This window comes from Atractosteus spatula, chromosome 14 (assembly GCF_055471065.1).
Source record: "Atractosteus spatula isolate fAtrSpa1 chromosome 14, fAtrSpa1.hap1, whole genome shotgun sequence".
NCBI classification, from domain to species: Eukaryota; Metazoa; Chordata; class Actinopteri; order Semionotiformes; family Lepisosteidae; genus Atractosteus; species Atractosteus spatula.
Window position 1 is genome coordinate 9,005,975 of NC_142719.1, and position 14,626 is coordinate 9,020,600.

Sequence of the window (14,626 nt, forward strand, 5' to 3'; positions counted from 1 at the left end):
TATCATATATATGCCTGTATACTTCAAATATAGCCCTGTAGTGCTATATGAACATCTATGTACACTAAGAAACTATTTTGAGAAAGGAAAAGAACTGCTCTTTCCCCTCAAGACACAATCCTACAATGCCACAAAACCTAATTACAAAAAAAACAACACTTTATTCTCAGCAGTGTTCTTGTAACTGCAAAATATTTCAAGTACATATAATTGTAACTTAATCATAATGCCAAATGGTATTCTATATTTGGAAACTGAATGTGCATTCAAACGATCAGCTCCTATTAGATACATTTTCTGATGGCTTCAAAGGATCTTTGTAATATCTATTATATGTTTCAGAATGTGTTTTTTTTGCCATTCGTACCCATACTTCTTTAGATGTGAATCCAGTGTAGCACATTAGAGTCCCAATTTACTCTCAAGATAAAAGTGCTATTTGAATGAAAATTTGTTTGCATGCTTTTTGTTTCTTTGTCACTGCTCTGGTGCTGTCATTATTCCAAAACTTGTTTGTGCTGTGGCACATAAGAATAAACTATCCTGTAAGGTGCTGTTTATCTTGTCTGTTGTACTATCATCACTTCCATAATTGTCCTGGTGTAAAAAAATAAATGTGTCATGTACACAAGTGTCACAAAGGTCAAGAGCCACCATATTCTCTGAAAAAACAATTTCTCCCTTTGTATTGGCTAAGTAGGGGATGAATTGAGTGTTAGTGATAAGCAGATGTTTTGAGTCACCTGAGAGCCCCCCCCCTCCAATTCTATGGAAGTGACAGATCTGTCTTAAAGAATCTCCTCACAGCCCCCTGAGGAGGATGTCTGCAGGAGTCTTGGTTAAGTGCTGTCAGCCAAATTGCCCCTGATTGGCTTTCTCTTATTTCCACTCTATAGCTGCATTTAAAAATGTCTGATTGCAGTGGCTATTTAAGCTAAAGCTGTAGAAAATTGATTTTCAGGAGAAAAGGGAACAAAAATGTTTCATTATTATTGCTTAAAGTGGTTGCTTTTTCTTCTTTGTGTGTTGATGTGATCTGTTTTTTTGTGTTCTTCTCAACAGAAAAGTTCTGTTAGGTGAAGGTGTACACAGTGGCTGACTTGACTATTTCATCCTATTTTTTTATTTTTTTGTTTAAAATCCTCTACTGAACATAGAATATGTTCCAAAGATATCTGTGACCATTAGTTATGTGTTCCAAATTAGCTCACTTTTAAAAGTGAGCTAAAACATCTCTATTTCCAAAATGTCCATTTGAGTTCAATGAAGTCATATGCTCTGCTAGAAGTTGGACTTCAATAGGTTTTATGTTAACGCTATGATCCAACTACTAGAGGAGCATTTTACTGGCCAGAGAGTGGGCTTCATGCTTTTATGACTGACCTCACTCCACCTGTTGCTTACTGATTACTTATAAATATGTAGTGCTGCAGCTGTTGTGTCCTCTGCACAATATAAAAGGGCCAAAAATAAAAATAAATAATTGATATTGATCTCAAGTTGTGTATCCGTATCTGTTGAGTTCACTTGTGTGAAGGACTCTTTCTTAATAAGAATGTAGAATGAAGTATGATTCTTATTATATGAAGATACTGAGTTAAAGAGAATAGAAAGATCATGCCCTTAAACAGCCATTTTAAATGGACTTCTTCACCATTCACGGTGTAACAACATAACCTGTGTTGCCAGGAAATATGAGTGATAAAAGCTATTATTTTGTAAAGGTGAGCAACTGAAATAAACATTCTTGTAAAAAAGCAAAAGGTGCTGTGCCTCACATGCATCTTCTTCAGCACTTAAAAGAAACTGAGTGAATGTTACTTATTGCTTCCTTCATACTGTATATTGACAGTGCTGTAGCTGATATTTATTTAAATCATCATTAACTTGAAACTTGGCTGTAAGACCAAAAGACGTGTTTTATGGGTGCCAGAAATATAGTGAGCTTATGTCTTGTTACCATAGCATTATGCAAACCCACTAGAATATGACATTATTCTCAGCCCATTTTTTGTTGATTTAGTTCACTGCATATTTGGTTAGCTTCTCTAATCAATAAATGGGGTTATGTGTAAATGGGAAATAAAAAAAATCTTGTCTGTTGAACACTGCAAAATGAATTAAAAAAGTTCTTAACTGTGCAGTCCTGTATATTACATGTTGCCTACATGACTCACATATGGTTTCCACCAAGTAAAATTGTTAAATTAGGATCTGAACTCAAACTGAAGTAACGAGTATACACAGGCTCTTTCTGAGTTTCTTAAAAATAAATTAAATCCTGCTTAAGAACATCAGCTTTTTTATTAATATCATTTTGCTTAATTTAATGTAGGAGCTGTGAGATGCGGAAGAAAACTAGCAGAACAGACCAAACAGATACTGAAAGGAAAAGCTAAGACATGTTATGTTAGTGTGTTTTAAAACAATCATATCATGTGAAATGAATTTCTGGAGTATAGTGCAGGCCCACTGAGACACAATGATCTCATCAGGGGGTGCAGCTGAACAAAATCTACAGCACAAATTAAAAACGCTGGGAAGATGATGATCTATTGGTCCAATAACTGACCACATTTAAGATCCTTGCATCATCTGTTGTTTTACTTTTTTCAAAGAGTCTTTTGTTCAAAGCATGATTGCTGCTTCTGTTTGGTATTTTGGTTCATCTGTGGATTGGAAAATGTGACATATAACAGCGGAAACATGGAAAATGTGAAGAAAATTGCTTGCAACAAAAATCTGACTTCTAGATAGATGAGCAAGAGTGATAACCAGCAGGTTTCAGATAGAGGATTTTAGAGTTCCAATTTGTCATTTTATTTGTTCTCTCTCTTTCTTACTCCCGGCACTTAGGCGATGTCAAAGGGCAGAATCAGTCAGACATCAAGGGTTATCCAATTGCTAAAATGAGATAACCAAACCTCCACTGATTTTCATTGCTAAAAAATACAGTTGGCTTATGTATTTTAACAGGATGCTCCTGCTGTTCTCTGTGCTGTTGCAGATGCTCTGAACACACGAAACAAGCAAGTGATCTGTACCACGTTGAAGGTCCTGCAGCACCTGGTAGTTTCGGGAGAAATGGTGGGAGAGGCACTGGTGCCTTACTACAGGCAGATCCTTCCCATCCTGAATATCTTCAAGAACATGAACAGTGAGTTCTACCTTATGTTGCTCCAGGTCAAAGCGGTGTCTTGTGCCCTAGCTCCATCGCTGGGGACTTAACATTATGTTGTTATGTTGTTTCTTGCTTTGGGTGATATAAATATCACAATGCAACCATAATTCATAATTCCATTGATTTTGTAATGAATATTACTTTAAAACAATGCCAAAGCTATGTGGCTCTGCAGTAGAGTTAGCCATATAAATGGGTGCTTCTGACTTCATTTGAATGTGTAAATATCCTGGAAATTAGTATTTTCAGTTTTCTTTCTTTAGATGTCAGAATTACTAACAGAACAAAGCACACATACACGCTTACCCTCAGTAGTTAGACATGTTCTGTGGCTTCCATGTGGTGAATAGGGTTATACTCAGTTAAAAAAAATAGCTAAAAAGAACTGTTTGGACTGGAATCTCATTATCTCATTATTGTGTTTTTATGGCCATAGTTTATGGGATATACTGTATGTTAAACACTGATGCCTCCCACTGAATATGATAGAAAGAACCCCAGATTGAGTAACATCCCAAGACTCACATGTGTTTCAGATCTTTTAATAATATAACAATAGTAATGCCAGTAATTGTTACTATTACTCATAATAGGGCATTTATAGATTGAATAAGTGCTACTGCATTTCACATAAACTCCAGAGGAAGATCAAAGTTCTTCTGAGCCAGAGAAGGGCAAGCAACATGTTGCACTGGAAGTGAATCATTTTGAAGCAGGATTAATAAAAGCGCTTGGTGTGCATTCTTTTTTCTTCACATTAATCTATATCCATTTTAATCCCATCGTTTAATACTATTATATTATCTGTTCCACTAAAAAGGACGTGTATTAATCTTTTTCTTGATGTAACTCTTCCCAAATATTAGCTGTCAAATCAATTCCATAGCCATTGAAACTCTGTATTTCATAAATGCAGTAGTTAGCAAGGCTGCCCAGTAGGAATAGTTTATCTTTGGCTGGTAGCTGGCTGTGTACATTAGTTATTTCTTTTCTTTATATCCATTTCCCTGCAATTTGGCTGCTATTGAAATTTGACCTTTTGAAATGAGTTACTGGCACTGTTGAATTGATGAAATCGTAATATAGTGAATTATGCCTTGAAAGAACCTGTTGGGAACACAAACATATTCCCTTGTAATTTAGTGTTTGGTCTGTTGAAGTTTCTAACTATAAATATCTTATGTAAGGGGCTTTTTAAGGGGATAGCCAACAAGAGAATTAATTATAAGAAAAATCCTAGCAGCATGACGTTTGAGCATTACATTTCTACTGTACAATGTGAATATTAATATTTTCAGAGAAGATATTCTGAATTGGTAGCAAAGCTATAGGGCTCTGTTGTAGTACTAATCCACATACATAATTCAAAATGTATAAGCTTCCCTTCAGTTCAAAAGTAGCCTATCCAGTCATTACCTGTCCATCCTGTTTCATAAGAAAGTTTATAAATCAAAATCTTCAGGATTTCACCCACACACTAAACCTTCTAATTTTTCATCCTGGGTTGGCAAATGGTACCTACCATTATTATTATTATTATTATTATTATTATTATTATTATTATTATTATTATTTCAATGTAGAGTTTCTGCTGTTAAGCTTTTCCCTAAATCCTGTGTTTTGTGTATAAACAATGTATAATCCTTCTCATTGGAAAAATAGAGCTGGATCTGTGCTAAACTGATAGCTTACATGCCAGATTGAAAGATTTACTGTCTAGAAACCCTGTGCCCTCATGCTACACACAGAGGACCTTTATATCTTCTGTTGTAGTTGTGTTCTCTACCAGTTCAAGTCATTTCTTTGTTCGGTCCACTGCAAACAGACAACTTTGTTCTGTCCTTCCCCAGATCTTCCACCAATTGAATTCCATGTGCTAGGCACGAAATTTCGAATTCCAATTTACTCTTTGAGCCACATACTGGCAGTGATATAATTTTTGTTTCCCATCTTCAGGTCTATCACTTAGCACTGGTAAATACTGTCTACACAAATTCAGATATTTAAAATCACGTTTAACTTTGGCAGAATTTTGATAATGTTAACGTTTTACGACATGATCTTTTGGTTTTAAGGAACATTTCAGATCAGATTAATTTGGTTCGGTGTGCTTTTCTCATTTTCATTGTTAGATGAAGATTATTCTTAATGAAAGAACAATATTTTAATCAAGGAAATAGTGCACTCTGTATTCTTCAAGGCAATCCTAACACAAAAAGCTTGTGGAAGTCATAGAGAAGTGATTATTCTCATTTTAAGAAAGTGGAAAATAACATGTGTGCCTATCTAAGCACCTGGTCAGCAGCCCTGGAGAGCTGCAGGGTCTTTTTTATTTACATTCCACCTAGGTGTTTGATTACTTAATTCAACCATTTGTTTTCTGAACTGAGCAAACAAAACACTAGAGGTATGAAGGAGATACTACGATTGGGTGTTGAAGTGAGCAATGAACAACATAGAATGTCCAGTACTGTGGGCTCCAGGCAGGCTGTAGCAGGCTCAAAAAATGTTGTTTGGCTCTGCTTATTTTATCATGTCAGGTGACAAAGGCACATTGTAACCCTGGAATGCCACAGGCATTTGGAAGATTGTGTGGTTCCATAAAATACATGGAGCTGAGGGATCTCATCTCAGAAGGAAAGGCAAAGTGGAATTTGCCTTTGGGATCTGCAAAACCAGACACTGTGGTAAATGGTGTTAGTTGTCTAGGGAGACTTATTAACTTGAGAACACCCAGGGCAACACTGCATTATGCGAAGGACAGCTGAGTATGACTGTCTGCGTATGAGCGATAGAGGCCTTGTAATCAACAAGTGCTGCCTCTGGGAGAGAAAGAAATAGCACACCATTCTGTCTTCTGAGGGTCTGGAGGATTAATGGGAAACCTCCTGACTAAGTGTGATATCAGTCCACAGTACAGTGTGGCAGTAGTAAAAACTGCAATGATGTTTAGACCATAAATCTGTGTAAATACACTAACTTTTTGTAAGTTGTGTGATCTGAGTAATTATATTGGCCAATTATAAGCAGTTTACCTTTTTGTTTTATAATATTGTCTTCTCCAGGCTTGAGTGAATTAATTGCCAGGAAACAGCAAAAGGGAGATTTTTACCTGTTTTTTGTCACTGCATGCAACATAAAAGTGCTGTTGGACATCATTCTGTTCCTGTGATGCAATGGAATTGGTTGTAAATCAATGCAGTGTTTACGTTTCTTCATAACAATTAATTTTTGATTAGTCATCTACTTTATTACAGAAGTACGAATGCTCTTTATTTTAATTTATTTTGATTTAGTTTGATTGCACAACGGATATATATATATACTTATATATATACTTAATACCATCGACTTAACATGGTAATGACTATGACCTAAGCAAGAAACTGATCACAGCAGCAGTATTTCTGTCATGTTCAGATCACAGTTTTAATAGAGAACTCTTGACTCTGTCTCATCATTAATGTTGTGTCTTTCTGTTGCAGTTTTAGAATATGAATGAACTCATGCAGTTAAAAATAATTCTGACGTTGTATCTTAGTGACAACTAAAGCAAAATTTCAAATTCCAAAGGAAGAAAAATAATGTTGATGGTGATTAAGCATCCATTTTACTTGTGTCCTATTTGAAATAATGTTTCTTGTTTTGTTTTTTTCTTATCTTTGTAGTGTAGGTCTTTTATATGCTATTCATCACTGCCACCCCTTGTGTGATCTAGCTAATTTTGCCCCTTTTATCTTCCTGCTAGGAATGTGGCCAACATAGATAACATTTTGCAGTGGCTTTCTTCCCTGTCTGTCTGTACAGCACATTTTTTCTCTTGACAAAATTTCAGAAAAGCCTCACTTAGGTCCCCCAAGGAGACAGGTTTCCCACATTACAAAGTGATTAAGTTAAAGACTGACCCTTAAACAGTGAAATATTACTTCTGTTTTGGGATATGCATTGCAAAAATGTAAAAGCATAATTTTTTGCTAATTTATAATCTACTGAGTATAGTATTATTATAATATACTATTATTGACATTTGTTATTAAAAATAGTTCATTAAATTTGTGGATGGTAGTAGTAATAATAGGAATTTGTATTGATATTTTAACTATTCTATTTTTATTTTAAATGAATGGATTTTGAAACCTTTTCAACAGCTTATTACAAAACACTTATTAATGGAAAATATAACCTGCAAGTTAATACCTTACTTAAATACTGTAGAACCATATTTAGTTTTTGCATATTTATTAAATTTAGCTGTCCCTGTACAGTATGTATGCTACTATCATCTCTTGATTCATACCATCTGAAATACAGTTTGTCATGGATCTTTTTGTGCTGTTGTTCCTTATCTTATGTTTTGTGATTTTCTTAATTGATACATTGCTTTGAATTTGTCAGCTGAGGACTTATTGCCTCCTTGTGGGTCTGTAAAACCAAAACCCCTACTGCATGTCAGTGTATATGCCAAAAGCAAAGAAAAATGTTTACTGTGACATCTGTGTCAGCAGTTGAGTGAATTTGTGAAACTCAGAAACAGGTTCAAAAGGCATAAAATAATTTCATTATTATTTGATGTCAAAGCATTTTTTGCAGGCACACGAGCTATCTAGTTTTGTCAGTGTTAATGATTTTGCTTTGGCTTTTCAAAAGTGCACTTAACATGCACATGATTAGGCCAATTTTTATTGACCTTATAGAACAACAAGTATGGATTCTGATTTAACAAGAACCAGACTTGGTAATAATGAGGCTAAAGAAAGGAATAGATTTTTATTGCTCTACTTACATGTTTCAAAAGCATTGTCATGTTATTTTTAGGAATAAAGTTACAGTGATCCTGATGGAATAGGCTCTTGGGTCATTATGATAGTGCTTAATTCTCCTAAAAAACCATTTTGTAAAAGCCCTCAAGGCAGTATATTTCCCATACTGCACTGTTCCCACAGCAGGGTTTCCAGTCACGTCGGCACTTTATCCCCATAGGTATGTAATATTTATCATTTGATCAAATGCGCTATACTATCTGTTATTAAAATACAATGCAGCATGGTTCCAACAGAGCAAAAGGTAATTGCAGTGCTGTTCCTACTCAGCATGCCTGAGAGCACATAATGACTTTTTTGCTTCTCCATGTTTAAGAAAGAAACTATAAATATATATATTAAAATAATTTCCCTTTGGATATGCCTGGTGGTTCTGTTAATTTCTATTGTCAGCAGGTTTGAGCAGGTAGCCAATCAGGCATGCTCCACAAGCCCTGGGCTGAAGTCATTTCTTGCCTTCAATTTAAAGGTCACGAGATAAGGCTGAAGCTCATGCATAATCTGAGGAATTCAGGCAACCGGCATGTCACACTTTCCATTTCTGCTTCGAGAGGCAGTTTTATTTATTTATTTTCATAATTATGTGCTTTGTTCCTGGTGCTTTGCCCCCCCTCCCCAACAAACATACCCAACCCCAATTAAAATTTTATTAATGACTGTACAGGATTCCAAAATCTGTGCATAGGTCTTGCAGTATTGTGGATAGAAGTAGCAAGGACAGCTGCAGTCAGAGCTCTCCACAATGCGAAGTTGTAATGAGCTGTGCATTAACCCTGTGCAAGAAGACAGATGCAGCTTTATGTTGGTTTATTCTTTTTCCAGTTGGCATACCTTCTTGCTTGTTTTCAGTGTAGATTGTTTCTTCTTAGTTCACCAATATCTTCAGTTCTTCATAAAACCACGCAAAACCATTAACACTTTATATGGCTGGCTCATTTTCACTTTTTCATGTGTAGTTTCAGGGGGAAGTATTATTTTAGATATGTTGTCCAGAATTTCTTTCCTGCATTGTTTTTGGAATACTGTAGAGATAAACCTTTTTTTCTATAAACAAAAATAAATGATTTTGTTTACAAGACCAGTGCTGCTTTGCAGTATTTTTCAGTAAAGTGAACATGCTGCCTTTCACCATATCTTTGTTTTGTCTTAAAAGAATTTGGATTAGACAAGTGATTTACTGCAGTGAAGGTGTATATAGTTGGAGATATGCTGTTAATATCCTGCATTAGATTTGTTCCATTCAGGTTATTGCAGCTGAATCTGTGACAGTATAATACCAGGCAGTGAATTCCCTGCAAGCACACTACTACATCATTGTGTTTGACGTTCCCAGAGGTATGTTTGTACGTTTCCCAGGTATGAATGCAGCCCTTTGTCCAGCCTTATTTGAATCACAATCTTACAGCAAGATAACCTGTTATGTGGCATGTGTGCATGTTATATTGTTTTACACCACCCGAAACACAGTTATAGTTTACAAACACTGGAGTTTTTCCTTGTTGTCACAGAATTTCCTTTCAATGAGGAAATGCATTCTTAAACACTTGGCGTATTTCATTCATACATAAGAGAAACTTTGATTAGACTCCACCTGCTGTCCGTCGGTACCAAAAGTAACCAGATCTTTCTTGTTCAGAAGTACAGCGATGCCTAAATCAAGCCCAGGCACTGGTTTTACAGAAGATTATGTGGTGACACATGGTCACTGCAGATAGTGGCTGTCACTTAATATCTTTTTAAAGTGTCATCCTATAGTTTTTCCATCTAACCATTTAGAGCCTGCTGTGTCACAGAGGCCCCTGTTTTCACAGAGCCAGTTGTCCTATCTTCTTCCATAACTCTCTTGCCTCTGAAAGTAGATCCACTCAAGCAGATGTTGCCATATTGTATTAGCAACAAGAGCAGGAAATCTGCTCTATTCAATCACTCAGAAGGTCTCCTCTATGGGAGGCCACAGAAGGGTGAAGGAGTGTTATTTAATATATATATATGTTATACATAAGAAAAAAGGAGTCTGACAACTGTTGTTACCACCTGGTTTGTAGTCTGTTGCCATGAATGGAAAATCTTGAGTCTTTAAAATGAAACAAGTCAGTTGTGCCTGGGTGTTGAAGCTCTCTTGAAGCTGGCCTAAACTCTAATGCAAGTGCGCATGTAAGAATGTGTAATATAGTAATTAATGTAGAAATGTAGAAAATAGAGGAAAGGATCACATGCAGGACTGTTGCAATATTTTAATGTAGTTTCTTAGATGAATATAAACAGATTTATTTCTCTTTATATAAATGTATTTATTCTAGTGATCAGTAAGGTATTTCAGATGGACATAAAATATTTTTCTGCTGAATTGTAGGTGAAGTGCAGTTCTGGTAGTGGGAAATTTTAGAAGGAAATGGCCTGAGTGTTAACATGCTACTTCAGGGCTGCACAATTTCCCAAGTCTCCCGTGTTTAGAATCATAGTTAATGTCACAATTAGGCTGGTCTTGTTATTCTTGGTACAGTTTAAATTATTTTTCAAAAATAGTTTACTTAAACATGATATTGTACTTCTAAATCTTATTTAACTCAAAAAAATGAAATCTCCATGAAGTACAAATGTGTTTCTTGGGACGGTTGGTTCTAATGATTTAAAATAGCTTTGTATCCTGTGACTGAGCATGTGCCCTGCATTGTACATACCACACTCATCAGAATAAATGATTCAATGCGCCCATGTATCAAATATTTATATAGTGGATACCTAATTACTCATTCCTATACTATGCTAGCACTATACAAAACAATAAATCATTCACAAAGTACGCGGATGAGTGGAAAAAAGGGTTAGTGGATAACATTTGTCTTGTGGATGATACCAAATCACCTATTTGACTATCATGCTGGTAAAGGCCATTGCAAATACTCTGATTTCTTAGCTCTATATTATCTGTAGACTACAAAAATGACCCAGATTTGATAACTTGCGTAATTGTATTTCAATTTAAAAAAGGCCTAAGTACTTTTAAGATGTGTGTGCATAGAACATTGTTTCATTAATGCCTGCCAATATCCATAGTGCACATTTTTTAACTGTATACCATCGGGCAGAGATAAATTAAACTAGCCCACTAAAATAATCAAACACCGTGTGCAGAAACTAATAGTAATCTCAGGACTTAGTATAAGCACAACACTGGAATGTGATCTATCCATTCTCACATATTGCAGTAATTTTACCCCAGGCATTGCTATTCTGGGGTTGATTATTCATCAAAATGAAAGGAAGTGGGAAATATTTATTATGTAGGATAATTAGCGTTATTCACCCTGCTTCGTTGTTTTTTTATAACATTCTAAAGAACAGATGTGCATGGAAATAAACCTGTTGCATTTGTAAATGACTCAATCATACATGTCTGTGCATTGCACAGGTGTGTTTTCCTATAATGTGGAATAGATAATATCACAACATACACACATTGAGAATTTCCCGTTCCAGTCACTTTATTAATACCCAACAACTCTGAGCATCAGCTTTTGGGAAGGCTTTATGCATGTTTTATGGCCAGCAGCCATATCACTCTGCAACTCATAACTTGCAACCCACTGAAGCTAAGCAGGTGTGAGCCTGGTCAGTACCTGGATGGGAGACCTCCTGGGAAAAACTAAGGTTGCTGCAGGAAGAGCTGTTAGTGGGGCCAGCAGGGGGACCTCACCCTGCGGTCCATGTGGGTCCTAATGCCCCAGTATAGTGACGGGGACACTATACTGTAAACAAGCACCGTAAGTGTAAGCAATTATTATTATTATCTTTTCATGGCTACTGGACGCCTAAACACATCCACAGTATCCTAAGGGCCCAGCTGTTATTAAAGACCTGTAATGAATGAAGCCTATCAACAGTGCACAAGCCACTAATCTCTGCAGGCTTTATTATTGATCACCAATAAAAAACATTCAGTAGAAACACATTCCAATCCATAGCAACTGCTGAGTACAGAGTTTCACCAGGAAGGCAAGTGTGGCAAGTCACTGTGACTGAGCCATTAACAGACTTGCCCACATGCTGTACCTCATCAGACCTACTCACACTAAAACCAATACCAGTCCTTAAGGCTGTCTCCCCTATGTAGTTCCTTTGTATAAAGGCCAGAGATGTCATATAAATATTTAAACTGAGTTTTTACAAACGTCTCTAGTGATTGAAAAACTTCTTCCTTTCTTTTGACATTTCTAGAGCTCATAGCTAATGTCCAGTGGAAGGTTAGCTAAACCTTTTCTACCTATTGCAATGTTATCATCACATCACTGTGAATATAAATCTGTCTCCTGTGATCACTTCTAAGTGATTCGCCTCACTTCACTGTATTAGGATGGCCAGATACACCAATCGTATAGCCAAGTATCAGATGTTTAGCCATGTGGGTAAAATCAAAAACATTGCAGACACATTTACTTTATACAGGGCCTTTCTGTAACATTTCTGTTTTTTCTATTCCTTTCTGTTTTAACACACACAATGATACAGCACACTCCACACTCTCAAATTAAAGTTTAGAGTATTGTTCCAGTCTGAGCCTTGGGTCATAAGTCAGTGAGATCATAGCAGAGAGTGAAACGTGATCCCTTTTTACAACACTCTTATGTAACTTATACCACAATGCCCAAAACTGACCCATGAAGACATTACCAGATCAGTTTGCAAAAGGGGCAAAAATAATAACTAGATTGAAAAATGATATTAAAGCCCGTTTTATGTGTCTGGATATATCTGATTAATCTGCATATAATTTAACAAATAAATAGTGGCATCTATAGAATTAAAGACTCATAAATTAAAGATTTTCGTCCAAATGTATTAGCCTCTGGGGACTAAAACAGTTTTACTGTGAGAAAATTTTGTTGCGTTTTAAAAAATTTAAAGAAAATACAAAACTTACATAACATTACCTTTAACACTCTAAATCTTTTATGTAAGATCCTCTAAAATCAGTAGCAGAACTCCGCCCTTCCATTGTCTACCCACCATGGCACCATGCATCCTACCAGTCCAGAGCTCCTGATAAAATAATATCAAGTTAGGCCAGGGTACTCTGATGCCAGGAAATGGAATGCACTCAGGCCATGATTCAAATAAAATCCCAAACGAAAGGATAGAACAAGGGATAAACAAAAAGAGACCTGTCTCCAGATCAGCTTGAAACAAAGTTCTATTAGCCCGTCATGGATTTTACACAAGCAAGAATCAGAGGAAGAAATCAAAGAGTCGATTTGAAGCTGTCCTTGGCTTCTGTGGCTCCTTTAGGATGTTATTGTAGTGAACATATGGCCAAATCTTTTTAAAAAACATACTGCAACAATGCAGGCCGCTGCAAACATTTTCTTTATCTCTTTCATGTTTAGCTTTACCAGCTGTTTCTTTTAAACGTTTAAAAAGTCACGATTTCTGTAACTATTATCTCCTGTAGATACAGTATCCCTTTAACTGAAAGGTGCATAATTCTTTTACATTCAAATTAAACTTGAAATGTCATAAGTTTATCTCTTACATTTCTTAAAGAAGTTGCACTTTGGAAAGAAGTGGAAAGAAGTTGCTCTTGTGTTACAAAGAATTTGAAGAAACTGTTTTAACTTAACAGTTGCTAGGAAAAAATGATTTCTAGGTCATACAAATAATACATACAACCTTCATCCATCAATCCGTTTCCTAACTGCTTCATCTGATTTAGGTTTCTAGGAAAGCCAGAACCTATCCAGGCAAACAATAAGCATAAAGTGGAATACAGCCTGGATGGGGTGCCAGTTACATACTTTTTCTTTGTAAACCATATGTATACAGATGTTTGTTTTTCTTGTCAAATGTAACACTAGCATTGATTTATTTAATCTAGCCAAATTAATTTAGTTATAAAAACTTTGCTGCTGATTCCCTTGTATCCAATTTGCTTTAACAATTGCTTTTGCAAATATGGGAAAACCTTTGGAGACAACTACAGTTCCGTGCTTAAAGCAGTCTTTCAACTTTGTGGTTAATGGGAGACTTTCTTCACTTTGTCGTGTTCTGGATTAAGGGACCCACCTGGCCCTCTCAGGATCTGACAATTGCCCTCTATCCTAGAAATAAAAAATTACCATAGCAACTAAGCAATTAGTTTTTAATTCACATTGGGGGTTAAAATGATAAAATATGTTTGGGTTCTAAAAACTGTGTGGTGCACTCTTTGCTCTTGTTGTAAAACCCTGGGTCCAAAGGTAAAGAAAGCACATTCTCAACAGTAGTTTTGCCAAGCACTGCATTTAATTACAATTCCCTGATGTATATGCAAACATGCTGTTAGAGGCTTTTTATATATTTTTCCCCCTAGACACTGCAGAACACTGGCTTCTCTGTGTTTTTATTTTACTTTTCTGTTTAACCAAATAGTCTTCAAAGTTTTCATGTCTGGCCTGCCTTTGTGGTTTCATTACAGGAAAGCATTTCCTCAAGGACAGAAACAGAGATAGGTATACACTGAACAAGTCAATCCTTTTAAAAGGTTTGATTCACGGACTTCAGAAACTGATCTTTGACTTTCACTGTAACAGACGGGAAAAAAATAAGCCTCTTTTATTTACCAACCAAAAGGAATTTGGGTGCAATGCCT

General features: G+C 36.0%; 1 protein-coding gene across 1 annotated transcript in view; it reads left to right on the top strand.

Annotated features, from left to right (window-relative positions):
* The window catches only part of pacrg (PARK2 co-regulated), a 106,834-nt gene that overhangs the window by 63,055 nt on the left and 29,153 nt on the right, over window positions 1–14,626 (top strand). The window contains exon 4 of the mRNA XM_088932424.1: window positions 3,008–3,157. Coding sequence (XP_088788550.1) covers window positions 3,008–3,157 — 150 coding nt within the window. The remainder of the gene's footprint in view (window positions 1–3,007; window positions 3,158–14,626) is intronic.